Source organism: Amblyomma americanum, chromosome 3 (genome assembly GCF_052857255.1).
Source record: "Amblyomma americanum isolate KBUSLIRL-KWMA chromosome 3, ASM5285725v1, whole genome shotgun sequence".
Lineage (NCBI taxonomy): Eukaryota > Metazoa > Arthropoda > Arachnida > Ixodida > Ixodidae > Amblyomma > Amblyomma americanum.
Genome location: NC_135499.1, coordinates 190,778,767 through 190,794,752, shown reverse-complemented (window position 1 = coordinate 190,794,752; position 15,986 = coordinate 190,778,767). Strand labels below are relative to the sequence as shown.

At 46.3% G+C, this 15,986-nt stretch overlaps 2 protein-coding genes across 5 annotated transcripts in view; one reads left to right on the top strand and one right to left on the bottom strand.

Moving 5' to 3' along the window:
- The window catches only part of LOC144125702 (venom factor-like), a 188,684-nt gene extending 182,327 nt beyond the window's left edge, over positions 1–6,357 (bottom strand). For all 3 annotated transcript variants that reach the window (XM_077659329.1, XM_077659328.1, XM_077659330.1), the window contains exon 1: positions 6,263–6,357. The gene's annotated coding sequence lies outside the window, so the exon portion shown is untranslated. The remainder of the gene's footprint in view (positions 1–6,262) is intronic.
- The window catches only part of LOC144125704 (monocarboxylate transporter 12-like), a 29,537-nt gene that overhangs the window by 2,254 nt on the left and 11,297 nt on the right, over positions 1–15,986 (top strand). The window contains exons 1-3 of one of the 2 annotated variants that reach the window (XM_077659335.1): positions 6,314–6,500; positions 11,004–11,147; positions 12,464–12,851. In XM_077659335.1, coding sequence (XP_077515461.1) covers positions 6,314–6,500; positions 11,004–11,147; positions 12,464–12,851 — 719 coding nt within the window. Of the gene's footprint in view, positions 1–6,313; positions 6,501–11,003; positions 11,148–12,463; positions 12,852–15,986 lie in introns of those variants that run through there. The other variant, XM_077659336.1, reaches the window with a different exon arrangement.

Sequence of the window (15,986 nt, the reverse complement as noted above, 5' to 3'; positions counted from 1 at the left end):
AGTTTGGTAACCAGTACCGGTAACTGGACATCACCTGGTAACCTGCTAACAGTTCTGGAAACCATGATGCCATGGTAGCCTAACATGGAGACTTGCAACCAATCCATGTCCTTCCGCTTGACATCTCCAGCAGAGCGACTGTCAAACAATGCAAGCACAGCTAAAGGCTATACCGCACTGAAAGTGGCAGCTGCTGCTTATAATAATAATAATAATAATAATAATAATAATAATAATAATAATAATAATAATAATAATAATAATAATAATAATAATAATAATAATAATAATAATAATTGGTTTTGGGGGAAAGGAAATGGCGCAGTATCTGTCTCATATATCGTTGGACACCTGAACCGCGCCGTAAGGGAAGGAATAAAGAAGGGAGTGAAAGAAGAAAGGAAGAAGAGGTGCCGTAGTGGAGGGCTCCGTAATAATTTCGACCACCTGGGGATCTTTAACGTGCACTGACATCGCACAGCACACGGGTGCCTTAGCGTTTTTCCTCCATAAAAACGCAGCCGCCGCGGTCGGGTTCGAGCCCGGGACCTCCGGATCAGTAGTCGAGCGCCCTAACCACTGAGCCACCGCGGCGGGGCCTGCTGCTTTACCGCTAGCTCTCATTCGGTGTTCAGGAATAAGAAATGGAGGAAAATGAATCAAATAGGCACACGTATAAGTTCACTGATAAATTACAGCTCATCCTGTAGCAACAAGCAAAAATAAACATTAAATGCCTGCAAATCAAAGCGGGGACCCTCCGAGCTGATTGGCTTTTCGGGCGCCTCACTCGGTTGTGGGTCTATAGAGTTTGCCGGTTCGTTACTGGACCAGATCAATTTTTTATCCTAATTTACTGTGCGCTTATTCACGACGCATTCATCGCCATGGACATCGCTTTCCTTGAGAAACGCGTCGCGTCTTCGTCTTTCAACACTCGTCGCATGTTTCACCATCAGCGCTTTTTTTTTTTTTTGAAGCGATGTTTATTGCCTCAGGGCATAAAAACTATGAAGTGAGAGATGAGTACGATGCTTAAATAAATGAGAAAAGGTGGGCTGACTTGACGAAATCAAGAAGCGAACGATGATATGAACCCTGTGTCCAGGCAATATAGGAATCCGGATTGTCCAGTGAGAGTCCCACCACCGCCAGGTGCCGAATTCTCGTCGGCTTCAGCGCCGGGCAGTCCCGCAACAGGTGGTGGATGTCAGCCTCACAGTCTCTGTTCTTGCAAACTGGACACCCGGGGTGGGGATATAAATCTTTGAAATGCGGCCACTTGCGTGTCACAGCTGGAGTTAGGGCAACCCCGACCCGTATCCTCCGAAGCGCAACCTCCTCTGCACGGGTAAGACCACGGGGGAGGGTTACCGCACGCGGAGGGATTAGAGCACGTGTGCGGCACCAGAGGTGTTCCTTTCTTGTTAAAAGGAGGGTGGTGTCATCCAGAGTGAGGACTCGAGGCAAAGACGAGGTTGGGGTCGAAAGGTGGGTCTTCCGAGCTGGTGTAGTGTTCCAGAACACTATAGAGTTGGTTGGCGGCTCAGTGCAGGTCATTGGGTAGACCGACAGTAATTCCAGAGACTCAACATTCAATACCTGACTTGATAAGCTATAGCAGTTGTCCTCTGCCGGTATGAGGACCAAAGACGGGCCGTATTTGGATGTGAATTGGATAGGACTTAGCTTATTCCTTCAACAAGAAGAGAGAGTCGCTCAGGCGAGAGCTGCTAGGTGAGTCTGCGATGCGGGAGTGGGGAGCAGGTAAGATTTGCAACAAACGGAATAGGAAGAAATAATTGTAAAATAGGGCTAAATCGAGGAGAGCGTGGAATTACCTTGATAGCTGTTCTCCCGCAGAAAAAGAAATGATAGAAACTGCTCTTAAGCCGCGTAATGATTCATACCGGCTTTTATAGAGTTTCCAACTTCTCAGCAGGATTGAAGTACTCTGTATCTTCATCTTCCCTAACCCCTAGTTGGTCCCTGACCTATTCAGTTGCCTCGTGACTATGTGAATTGATGTCTTAGGTGGAGCTTATCGCATCCTGTAGCAAAAACGGGGGGAGGGGAAACTATTATTTTTAAGTGAGTCCGTTGTCTCGAGTACCTCAGCGATACAGGGCCGTATCTAGTTTCCATTCACATCATGTAATAAATAACCTATGACAGTATTCCCAGCATATTCAGCGTTACTGTAGACGATCAGTCAAGGTATATCTCGAATGCTCGCATACGGTAATGGAAAATGAAAGGAAAACCGAGCGACTGAAGGTCGCAGTATGTGGCACTGTGCACATGTGACAGACGGTCTCAATAGAAAAGTGTAGGTGCAGAGTGTAAACTGGTTTAGGGTGGCAGCAACATGTATCACCGCTGTTTTGCCAACAAAGATATAAGCGCCTATCTGCTTATTCTCTTCTTTTAAGGCCCGCTTCCAAACACGTTTGTTTGCAGTGCTAAACAAACACACACGTGTTGAAGTGCCCTTGAGTTTTGTAGCACGTGTGACTGTACCGTTTGGACAAAGAGAGAAACGGATACCGGTGAACCAGACCACGTGCCCTAGCTTTTTGGTGCCTGTTGGTGTGCGGGGCCAGCCCCACTCAAGTCCACACGCAAGAAGACAGGTGTTAATTCTGAAACCTTCTGTTTGGTTTGCTTGGTTTCTTTGTACTATTTTAATGCTTTTCCAAAACAGTATTTAGGCAAGCATTACGATTTACCGAAAAAATGCAAAAAATAACCTTGGAATTGTTAGCTCTCTCCATAATCTCACAAAACGCGTAGCCTCCTATACAACTCGAGCCCTAGAGACTTGTTGTGTTGCTCACCTACGAACTAATTATGGTCAACAAATGTTATGCCACAGGTTACCGAAGTTACTCAGTGATCTTAGCGAAAGTAATATCGACGTGCTCACTTGTACTGCTAGAAATTTGTATATATGTCTTTGCGCTCGTGACTGTGTACTGCCATAAGCTGTGTTCTATCATGCATTCCGCATCAAATTTTTATAATTGCTGTATAAGTTTTCCTTTAATTTCCTATTCCTTCCTTTTTTTTCCTTTTTGTCCATTATACTTCTCTCCACCCTGCCGTGGCCACTGCACTGTAATGAAACTTGAGGCCAGTCAAGCTGCCTCTCAGCACGTTTTTCTCAGTGTCCCCCCCCCCCTCAATCATTGTGCCTCCTTGTTTGTGGAAATAAATAAATAAATAAAATCTGCAGTGAATTAAATTTTCAATGAACTTCGTGTAAATTTCAAAACTTCAAATAATTTCCATTTATTTCCGACCGCTGGTACCTCACTTTCACCATATAGTGCATACAGAGAACAGGCAGGACCAAATATCACTGTGTGATGGCACATTTGCAAATGAAGCTCCCGTAGAAGCCTGCATCTTGCAGCTTAAGGGGTAAGTAAACGGCTTCAGCGCAGCTATAAAAGACATTATGTCGACGCTCCGTGCTTGCGCATGACCGTCGCAGTGTTCGGGCAGTCCTCTAGCTCTGTTGGTATCACTGTTAGCGCCGTTTAAACACGCACCAGCGCAAAATATAGACACCAGCAGAAAGGAACCTTCTTTCATGAGCACGAGATTCAGACAGTCACTGCATCAAAATGTTGGCTTACCATTTCTTTAGGTCACGGTAAAAAAAAAAAAAACAAGAGCTCTTGTGCAATTTGTAGCCGCGCGACTATCCTGCACCGGCGCAGCCGACGAAGTGGTCGAAGAGCAGCTTGAGCGTGCATGCTCAAGAAAATCACGATATATCCAGCCACCGAGCCAGGTAGCTACATGTCGCGGTTCTCGCCGCCGGCTCAGCAGCCGCGGCTATACCGGGTCCGTTCAGTAAACGAAGGCGGCCTGCAACCAACAACCATCTCCCACAACAAATTCGCCAGAACCATCTTTAACCCATCATAGTTCCGGCAGTACGTTTAATAACATCAAGGTAGTTTAACCTCTGCATACCTGTTCAGTAGCCATATCGAAATCAACAACTTTCTCAGTTTAAAACGGAGTTCCTTGCCCCGCCGCGGTGGCTCAGTGGTTAGGGCGCTCGACTACTGGTCCGGAGTTTCCGGGTTCGAACCCGACCGAGGAAAAACGCTAAGGCGCCCGTGTGCTGCGCGATGTCAGTGCACGTTAAAGATCCCCAGGTGGTCGAAATTATTCCGGAGCCCTCCACTACGGCACCTGTTCTTCCTTTCTTCTTTCACTCCCTCCTTTATCCCTTCCCTTACGGCACGGTTCAGGTGTCCAAAGATATATGAGACAGATACTGCGCCATTTCCTTTCCCAAAAAACCAATTATTATTCTTTTATTTTATTTTTTTTCAGCATGAGCTCCCCAGTGCGTCATGAACTGAGGCGCCTTGGAACACTCCCCGTGTAGACCTTAGTCATCGCTGCCTGAAATTCAACACGCACATTCAACAACTTGAAGAAAAATATCAAATGGGATCAGAAGTCTTCTAAAGGGGAGACGTTACTTACATATCCTATTTACGCTGTACAGCGCCTCCATTCATTGCCATTTGATTCATTGTATCACTTCGTGGGGCCAGACATACCACTCTCATCTCTCCATAGTCTAGCTGATCCAAAACCAAGCGATTCGTATTATCACTTGGTCTAATCGAAATACTTCCATTATACAATTATACTCTCTACTGAATATTCTGAGGAGAAGCTGGGGGGAAGCCATCGACAACACTGCCTTGTTCCTGCACAAGCGAGACGCCTTCAAGGAATCCAGCTGTGGTCGAATTTCGCGTTGAATTACAGCAACCGTGGCGTCAATTTTTCATTTTTGTTCGCAAACAAGGCACTCTAACGAACAACAATAAACGATGGATTAAAGCGCATTACTACAATTCAGTGAACCTGTGAAGATAATTCAGAAATCTCAGCTGTGAATGTTACGATTACAACTGTAACGGCCCCATTGTCACCGACCTCGCCCTTCGCTTTTCACTTTCGTCTGCTGGAGAGGTACAGTGTCAATGGCATTGCTGCACACCTAAGGCCAGCCCGTACTGTTTCATTTTTTTTTTCAAAACGACGATAAAGGTACCGTTTTCGGCACTTTATCTTCGCTATCTCGAGCTAATCAGCGAGGCACAACGACCCCGCTGTCATCTCTCGCCGCACACTGAAGTCGCTCATCAGGCACTGACCTTCCTTCAACAAGGAAGCACGGAGCGTCCCGTTTTCGAATGATGCCACGTCCTGGTCAGCTCCGCCTGCTTACGTGAGGTTCGCGTATGCTGTCTTTCCTTCTGTGCGTCTATAGCCGCGCTCAATGTGACATTCAGCAGAGCGATGCTTACCGCTGCAATCGATTTGTCTCTCTCCCCCCCCCCTCCCCACCTCCCCCCCCCGCTCCCGCATGAACAAAAATTTCGTAGTTTCTGTTGTCGTCGAGACTATACATCAAGTTCACCGCAGGAAATTTTAGGCTTGGTGGATTCTAGAATAGCTCAGATATTGCTGAAATACCTCTCGACGCGCTGTTATGAGGAAAGTTTTTTTTTTTTTTGGATACCATTGGGACAAAAATTTTCAGCCACCCGTCCTGCAAAGGCTTACTGGTGACCTACACAGGCTGTTCTACTGCGGCAGGAGCAACTAGAGAAAGGACAATGATATTTTGCGACGATGACACAATAATAGTCGATATTTTATTTAGTACTTAATAAAATATGCCTAACTACACTTAGCACTTTTAATTTCTCAGTGCAGCATTAAATAATAATAATAATAATAATAATTGGTTTTTGGGGAAAGGAGATGGCGCAGTATCTGTCTCATATATCGTTGGACACCTGAACCGCGCCGTAAGAGAAGGGATAAAGGAGGGAGTGAAAGAAGAAAGGAAAAAGAGGTGCCGTAGTGGAGGGCTCCAGAATAATTTCGACCACCTGGGGATCTTTAACGTGCACTGACATCGCACAGCACACGGGCGCCTTAGCGTTTTTCCTCCATAAAAACGCAGCCGCATTAAAGGCAGTATTTCGACATTTAACAGAGCGCTCGAAGTTGAGATAAAAATCAAAAACGTACTGAAGCTGTAAGCCGACCGTTATAATTTAACACGGAGGGAAATCTCCAGTTGATTAGACACTTCACCAGCACCTCTTTTATGTCCACGGCACAAAATGCACGTCTCACATAGCAGAGGCGATAACTTGGCCGCATTCTCCGTTAGTCACACCGCGCCTGGTTATTTTGTCAAGCAGGAGCTCACCGGTGTGCCAGTCTCGTCGCATCTCCTCGCGCGACGCTGACAGCGCCCGCGATGGCGCTGCCTGACTCTCGAGCTTGCTGGCCGGTCGCGGCTTGTGCGGCCGTGTACGTCTTCTTCGGCATGATGCTGGCCAGGTCCGAGTCCGTCTTGTACGTAGGCTTCATGGACATGCTGGACGTCAACCGGGAGTACGCATCGTGGCCCCTTACGGTCGCCATCATCATGTCGCAGCTTTCAGGTAGGTGCTGCACCCGCGCGATAACGCCCAAGCTCTGCAAAAGGAAAGGTTTTATGCACGGTTACACAAAAGGTTTTGCATTGTATGGACATCCAAGGGAAATCCGCGTACATATACTATATACTCATAAAGTAATTCATCATATCAGAATCTTCACAATTTTACGCACGTGTCGCCAGGAAATGTTGCTCCTTTTGTTTCAAGCACACCGAAGTGTCGCTAATGCACATATCTGCCTTTTTTTGTGGTAAAAAGAACTCTTCCGAGTAGTTCTTGTGCCACAGTGTCATGACTTCTGCCTATGATCTTTATGTTGGTAAACTTTGGTTTCCATTTAAAATTTTTGCAATTTTTCTTTTGGCAGATGTAGGTTTGCATCGTTTAGCACTGACAGCTCGTGCTGCCGTGCCCTATCATTCACTCACTTGCTTGTTTGTGCAATGTATAGCATACCGCATAACAGAGGCAGCTCATACACAACGCCGCTAGCACACTTCATATACGGGTTGGCATGGCACTCCCGGAATCCAACATTTCTGTCTTTGGCATCCATTATGCACGGGCACAACTTCGCAAATTTCAAGGGGGCTGAGAAAACAACCGGGACTTTGTGCTTGTTCGCCACTTTTTTTCAGATTGTGGGACATTCGATGAGTATATGGCACTACTGTCGGTGTCATTTCATTTTTCATTTCCGGTGTTTTCTTCCGCCATTTCCCTTTCTTTAGCTATGTATCAGCGATTGACACGATAACATGCTGAGAATACCCCGCTGAGGATACCCAAGCTGCTGAGATGGTATGGACAGCAAAGAAAAGCAATCGCGTTAGTAAAACCGTTCTGTAGAGGGACATATTAGAGAAGCGATTCGACATCTTCAAGTGCCCAAGCAGATGCGGCGGAATGGTCAAGCTAGCCTTCTGCCAGTTTTCAATTTGAGGTTCAGATCTCTATCCACGAGAACTTGAGTAAATGGGCGTAAGCATCAAAATAAAATCGCTCCTAGAAGCTATACACTCTTCCAGCAAGTAAAAAAAAAAAAACTCCGAGATCACGATGTTAAACGCAGCCCTGGCTTCATCACGCAGCCTCTAAAATCATCGAACCACCTGATACACGGCTGTACTCATCTTCCCTCTTGCCAAAAAGCTACGCCGTGAATAATAGAGCTTTACTGAATTATTTGCGAAACAGATGATTCAGTGGTTCGATGAACATAATCTAAAAAATGTCACAGATAAACTCGATGCGTACACCAAATGCTGGACAATATACTACTACAGGAAGGCGTTCCCACAAATTGAGCTTACGGCTGGTTAAGGTATCCGGCCTGTATGCTGTTTTTCTCCTTTCGGGGGCTCCACAGAAGCTCGTGCATTCTGCTAAAGCTAGCTATCTCCAGCCCCTGCGTACATATATAGTCTACACAGACTGGCAGGCAGATTTTCGTGCAATATCAGGACAGAGCCCTACTTTGCACTAATCGCTTCTCCTAATATGCCGCACTCGGAGCCTTGAGCCCACGATCGGTAACCTTTCGCTGGATCCCTGGTTAAATGAGCATACCTGGCAATGAGATGGCTCAACAGCTTGTCTGCGCAACTGTATGCCGGGCGCCGGGGATCCCTCGCTCAAGCCCATCGACGGTGGAGGCGGTCAGGGCTTACACGCCTGTCCAAGAGTAATAATGCACGCACCAAGTATTGAGCTTATTAGCGCAATTTTGATGCGATTATTATGGTCTTATTAGCAGTGCGCGTGCAGATGGTTTTTTTTTTTATATACGCATGGTGCGAGAGGTTGGTATGCAGATGAGCAAGCACGTCCCAAGTGGTGCCTTTAGGAGAACTTAGACGCGTCTTCTGCGTGCCACGGAAACAGTGCTCCGCCTCAGTGAATTACGGCACGGTAAACAGGTGTCTTTTTTTTTTCTCTCGAAAAGAACCCAATAGCCTGAATGAATGAGCGGGCTCAAAGTGACGGTCTTGTGAAGTTCTTGTATCCGCATTGGAGATGCATGTTCAACACCAAAGCACGTTTTGCGCTCCTGTTCTTGAGTTATACAAACGCTGACGCGCAAGAACGCTCAACTGCCTGGGCTCGATGCTCCAACAACGAATCACTTCACTCGCTCGCTGTGTGATGTCCCTCGCTGAAAGCAGTAACCAGAGAACATCCTGACATGCTTCCTCTCTTCTCTCTGCCCGTGGCAGTGATTGTGACTCGGCTCGGGTGTGACGGCATCACTCTCTAAATTTTTCGTCATCCTGTAACGCGACTTTGACGAGACGTCATCACTCTAAAGTTTGCAAGTCATCACGTCACGTGACTTTGGTGTGACGTCATTATTTTGACACGTAACTAATTTTTGATCTTGTCACGTGGCTTTTGTATGCCGTCATCACCTTCACACGCGACTTTCATTTTTGAAAGTTATCTTGTCGCGTGGTTGACTAATTAATTCGCTTAAATAGTCACGCTAATCAGTCTTACGTCATTCTTTTTCTTTCCGTTGTGTTCTATTTTACTAATTACTTTATTTTTCTTTATTAAGCTAATTAAAATCTTATTTCTTACTTAATAACAGTGTGAGGACATCAACCTTCATCACGGCGTATAACACCATTAATTTATCACTCATTATCACTAAAACGTTACACGTTCATTCATCTAGAGTGACGTCATCATGTGGAAACATTTTGCTGACACGTTTTGCGGACAAGTTCGGAGTCAGATATTACCTCATGTGTATCAAAAAACTTAGTTATTCACAAATTAACCTTTTCTAGGCCCTGGGAAAACACAAGCAGAACTGAAATCGGCTTGTAATTTAGCGTTACATTTTGGTCGTCCCTTTATAAAGTAGTCACATTTCCGGTTTTCATTCGACTGGGGAAAACCCCGCATTCAAATGCAAGATTGCAGGTTTGGGAAAACAAGGTTAAGGCATATATTTCAACGGCTTTTTTTTTTTCAGCATGGTGTTGATATCTAACGCTTTGCTGTTGCTAATTCTCATGTACACATTATAAACTTCATTGGCATCATTAGGCTAGAAAAATATAGCCTCGCTAACCTAGCTGACTAGGATAACCGGCGTAAGTAGTGGCTGTACAATCTCCAAATGAAGAAATGTTATTCATAAAATGTTTGTTAAAATAGTCTTCGACTGTTCTTCCTGTTATTTCGTGGCTGCTGACTAGCTTAGCTTTTGTGACTGAGTTATTCGCACGAAGGACATCGTATACAATTTTCCAGGCAATATCAGGTCGCCTTGAACTGACGGCAGAATACAGCTGGTGATAACAATTTTTAGTTTTATGTAGCTGAGATTAATCGGGTCCTTATCTTTTTAAATAAATGAAACGCATCTTCTGCGCGTGCTCGAGAGAACGTTTGATACTTACGATTTCTGTTCGTTATTATTTTCAACAGTTCTCCTGTAACCCACGGTTTCCTTGTCTTCTTCGAAGGGATGTACAACCTTTGTCAGAATTTTAGGCCCAGACGATTCACTTCCGAGCCACGCCGTGTGGCTCGTACTGCCTCCCCAGCGTTCCAACTGGTCTGAAGGGGAAGCCTTTACACATCCTTGTTCGACGGTGGGTGTCGAACCAAACCACCTCCCGCGAGCCGAGGCCGACGCCCAAGCCACAAGGCCAGCCATCGCCTCCCCATTCCCTTTCTCTTCTCTCCCCCATTTCTCCTCTCTGCCTCCTCTCCCCAACCATCGAAGAGAACATTTCGCTCTATTCACTTTGCCGCCCGTCACCTCCAATCCTCTCTCCCTTTGCGTCATCTCCAAAAAATGAAGAGGAGGATTTCCCTCCCCACCTTCCACCTGCCAACCTAGGCAGGTGGCGCTGCTAACGCCAAACCAAGGAGGTATATTCCCCGAAGTTTGCGCTGAGACGGAAAGCGTTCGCATGGGTGTCGCCGCTCTATCTCGGAGAAGACCTCGCGTCAGTCACATCGACGGAAAGCAACAGGCAGAAGCTGGTGCCAGGGGCACAACGCGTAAGCGAGCTGCCCAAGCTCGAAAGTTGGGAGAAGTCGCACCAACATCGCCGTCGCCCAAGTGTTCAGGCAAGGCCGCTCTTGAGAGAGATCGAGCGCCCGTGGTTCAGGGAACCAGCGTCAGGCCGAAGACGCTCGTCTCAGGCGCCAAAAACCCGAAGTGCGTCAGCGACAACCAGAAAACGGTGAATAAATGGGACTAAAACGTGATTGTGCCTCCATAGCTAGCACTCATTGTCCGCATTGTCACGCTAGTAATCGCCATTAATTTTTTTTTGTCGTTCAGGTGAGCTTGGAACTAGATTGTCATCTAAACGAGTTTGACTGTTATTCTCGCGTTCGTCAGCGCAGACGCAGAACTGTGGTCTCTAAAATCCGGTGTGCAAGCGGGCAGCAAGACCAAGGATTCATATATGCATTAAACGTCAGACCACAGCGACTCTGCCGGGGGCACTTTGTAAGCTTTTCTTACGCTGCTTCCCGTAGGTCCACTGTACGGCCTGCTCGGCCTGTGGCTGTCGGACCGGGTTCTGCTGGTGGCCGGCGCCCTGCTGTGTGCACTGCCCGTGATGGTCTGCGCGCTGGCCAACAGCCTGGGGCTCGTCATTTTCCTCTACGGCGTCCTGTACGGTGAGTCCGCACGCGCACCTGCGGCTCACTTGATATCAGCTCTTCCCCCGGCCTGAACAGTGGCTCGTTTGCCCCCGCTCCTATTATGTACACATATTACACCTCACGTTGGGTTTTATTTCGCATCGTTATTTAATGCACTACTTGCCTCTTTTTGTCACGAAATACTGCAAGCGCCTTTCGTTTGCGTTGTTGCAAAACCAAAATAAAACAGTTTTTCACAGTGAATGAAGCAATGGTGACGTCTTGCCAAAGAGATTGCAGCCGTAGAGGCCTTCTCGGTCGGTTCGTGTTATCGTTGGCAGATGTCACAATATTTTATTTATGTGGTGCAATTCTGCTTAGTTTTCTGTTTGTGCGTCGTCTTCGTAAGTGACGAGTACATGGGATTCCTTTAGTCAGGACTGAAAAGCGCTGCACTCAACTATACTATTAATTAGAGCCTACCATAAAATTCCACATTTATTAGAAGATTTAGACCAAAGAAGTCAGCCTTTTAGCGGAAAGGGGGCGTTTATAACCGTCTCCCTGGGCAATGCAAAATAGACTCCCAGCTAGCCTCGATCTTTGCCCGCTGGCAGTAGAAATGCGCGACCGCCACTTCCGTGATGAGGGTGTGTGTGCATAGCCTTTGGAGAGTTAACTTACCATCAGTAGGGCGAGTTGGCTGCCTATTTCCTCTACCTTGCAGCTTAAAGTTAAAGGTTGGGCTGGCGTCGACTCAACAGGACTATCAGCTGGCGTTAATAGAACATGCCATCGACTTGGTCAGCGCTTAATAATGCGTTAGCAATAAACTCAGTTTCTCTCTGTCTCTTTCGAAAGCAGTTATCTGGTGAAAGATATTTTTTTCTCCTAGCACTTGCACCAACACCTCGTCATATAGTAATGCATTATGATGTTCTTTAATTTCATCACGGACGCTAAAGGCACAACCACGACTGTTCAGAACTGCGTTCCCTTTCAAGTCCTACCGCGTGCCTATCTTGTCGTATTTCACTATTCACAGAAGTGAATCGGCCTACAGTAATGCGGAATAAAGAGAAATTCAAACGCAGCTGCTCTGTCGGCTACGGTGCTTGTGCCGTTGTCGCTTGTATCACCTTGCAGCAGCGATCGAGCGCGAGCACTGTCTGTGAAACCTGACGCCTAGCTTCATCAAATTTCGCGTCTTTTGCGCCGTAGAGTGCCTCAGCGCTCTCGACAAGTCTGCTCAGTTCTGTACTTTTTCTTGGTCACGATTATTCAGACCACTGAAACTGCACTGCTCGCAGTATCGATGACGTGAACTGAGCCCTCTGCCGCACCGTGTACAGGCCTGGGTGTGGCCTGCGAGGAGTTGGTGCCGTTCACGGTGGTGGCCCGCCACTTCGTCCGCTACCGGGGCACGGCCATGGGGCTGCTCTTCGTGGTGACCGCCGTGTCCGGATTCGTGTCACCGCTCATCGTAGAAGCTCTGAGGCAGGCCTTCGCGTTTCGCAGGGCGCTTCTCATACTGGGCGCCCTGGAGCTGAACATGCTCTTGGGCTGCATCTTCGTCGACCGGGTTCCGCGGAGCGATGGCAGCGTCTCCGGTGGCGGCGACTCCGAGGCTCCCATGCCTCCACTGCCAAACATCAGGCGTGCCCGAGGCAGCAGTTTTCAGACGGCGTCATTCGCGCAGTCTTGCTCCAAGAGCCTTGTCGAGTCCCTTACGATCCCCAGGTGAGCAAGCGTGCTCTTCAGTCCAAGCAACGTCTCGAAGAGGCAATAGAAGCTGGCCTGTATCGGTACACGTTCTAATCACGAGAAGATCACTCCAACCGAAAACATAGCTTTTGTAAGCTAGAAACGACCAAAAAAAAAACAAAATGCAGGTGTCGCCATCACCGGCGGGTTTCGCAAGTAAAATGCGTGCGTCGACACAGTTTTTTGCGCGCGGATCCCGGAGGTTACGCTACACCGCCATTTCGCATCAAAACGGTGCCAACATGTCCCTTTGGGTAACGACGCCATGAGTTATAATCGATTTGAGGGGAAATTTTTAAATTTAATTTTCTCGCCATTAAATGCGTACTTTGCTACTGAAAAATTTCAACATGGCCAGGAAGAGCCACAGAATCTGTTTTTACTAAAGACTCCATAATTGGATGGAACTGCCCTGAGTGCTCTCAACTTTTATCATTGGCAGCTCCATCTGTGGTGACTTGTCATCGCGTGAGCTCAGTTTTGTAGCCTATTTCGTAAATACATAAATAGGACTAATTCAGTTTGCTGAGACCTCAAGAAAAAACAGCAAGCTGCAGCTCCGTCGTATTGGTAAGCGTCTGAAAGCAGGCGCTGAACAAAGAAGGTTAAGAAAAATTATCAGGCAGGTTGTTAATGTAGTGCGTCACGCATATACGCGTATTCGGTTACACGAAAACCGCAAAGAAGGCTTTAGTTAGACGGGACCTTAGGCCAGCTCTTGAAGGCCCTATCGCACTACTTGAAGGCATGGGCAACTATCCGAGAAACATTTCCAACAACTGCCTTTCAAATTAAAAAAAAAGAAAATCCTCACTTATTCTGTCGACCGTCGACTGCGGCGACCACCGATAGATGAGCTGACCGCTAATACTACACCGAAAAGCGCTGAGCGTTTCTTCCTAGCACTGAGCAAGTTTGAAATGGTTGTCGCTGCTGATGTTACGCTGCGAGACTAAGAGGAAACTTCGCTTCAGCTCGCGTGGAACATCAGGAAACACTGCGAAAGTTTTGAGAAAAGTCTCTGCCGATAGCCGCAGACCTGACACTGCTTGGTTATTCTCCTGTGTGGCACAGACCCTTAATCGCTGATGTCAACAGCTGCTCTCTGCATTCAAATACAAAGGCTCACGCAGAGCAGGACACAGAGAGAGATGGCGAAAAATGGCTAAATTACTAAAGAGAACCGATCACGTTCGATGCGTTCCCTAGTGCCATCTGAGTACATTAGCGTATGCTTCGAAAAACCTCTGCAGCCGCCACACCGTAATCTTGTATAACCGCAGTCTGAGTGAGGCCCTTCGCGTCACCCTAGTTCGTGTTCTTGAACGATCCCTGGATAAGCCACTACTTTTTTCAACTTAGCGTTTTACAGCCTTCATAATAAGAGAGTCGTAAACGCTGCCTTGGCCGAGCCGTCGCGAGCTTCACGTGATTCGCTTGTGAGGCTGTGTTGCGCTACGGCCGTTAAACTGGAGTATAGTATGCGTATGATCGTAGCATCCCTCGTATGATTAATAGCACGCCACATTCAATAGTAACTTCATGAGTTGCTATCGAGTAACTTAAATAGTAACGGTTTTTTTCCTCTTACTACTACTACCTTCCTGACAATTCCACTGTCAATCGGTCCTGTACCGTTAAACTTGAGCGAACAGTAAGTGTACATGTGCTAACGCATGCCTTACGCCATAACCAGCCTCTTATGTTTGATTTCTGATGATTGTGACGTTCAGGAATTGTGGAATAACTTTAAAGAAAAACTCAAGGAGCTTACCAATGCCAGCATTCCTAGCATCGAGCAGAGTAAACTTAAAAAGCGTAACAAACCGTGGATGACAGCGCGTATCTTAAGAATAGTTCGGAAAAGAAGGCATATATTTTTAAAATACCAGAGAACTAAAAGTAATTGTCGCTTTCATAACCTGCGTGCTATAACCCGCGAATACAAGGAAAATATAAGGGAAGCTAAGGGGCGATATTTCGAAAAACTCGGCAGTAAAATAAAAACGAATGCTAAGGCGTTCTGGCAACATATGAAATGCTGCGGAGCAGAGCCAGCTGGAATCACCGAAATTGTCTATAATAATCAGTCACTATTAGACGACACTGAGAAGGTCACTTGTATAAATAACTACTTTCGTTCAGTATATTTACCAAAACAAAGCTATAGTCCATTATCATACGTGATTTCAGTCCCGACTATGAATTCAGTAGAGCTAAATGTGAATGGAATCGAAGCATTACTAAACAAAATTAGTGATGGTAAGGCAGTTGGACCTGACGGGATTTCTAGAATTCTAAAGAGATGCGCCGAAACGATTCCCCTTTATCTCTATGTAATCTACACCAGGTCTCTATCTTCCGGTACCCTTCCAGACGACTGGAAATGTGCACATATTGTTTCCATTCGTAAAGGTGGCTCAAAAAAGGATGTAGTTAACTATAGACCAATTTCGCTTACGTCCATACCATGTAAAAATTTGGAACACATTCTATACAAAGAGATAAGGACACACTTAGTAACAAACAACTTGCTGGCTTCGCAACAACATGGTTTCCGTAAGGTTTTATCTTGCACAACACAGCTGATTGAATTTTATCATGACATCGCATCTGGTATGAACAACGGGGGACAAATAGATTGCCTTTTCCTGAACTTTAACAAAGCGTTCGATACTGTTTCCCACTCTTTGCATTTAAGTAAACTTGTCGCACTAAATACTGAAAGTATAGTTCTTGTCTTGATCAAAAACTATCTATCGTCTCGCTGACAGTGCGTGGTATTGAATGGTGAACAATCCAGTTTTGTAGACGTTACATCGGGTGTCCCATAGGGCTCAGTTCTGGGGCCACTTTTGTGTTCAGTTGACATAAATGACATCTGTTCATGGATCGGTTCTAATATGCCGCTGATTGTCGATGATTGTATTTTATACAGAAGAATTAGAAATGAATGTGATGTTGCTCAGTTTAAAAGTGATTTATCATGTGTTCTTGAATGGTGCTTGAGTAGGAGAATGAAGTTAAACGCCAAAAGTGTGTTCATGTTACCTTCACAAGTATGAGAAAACGAAGTTAACATCTCAGTACACCATCAACAACAATGCGCTG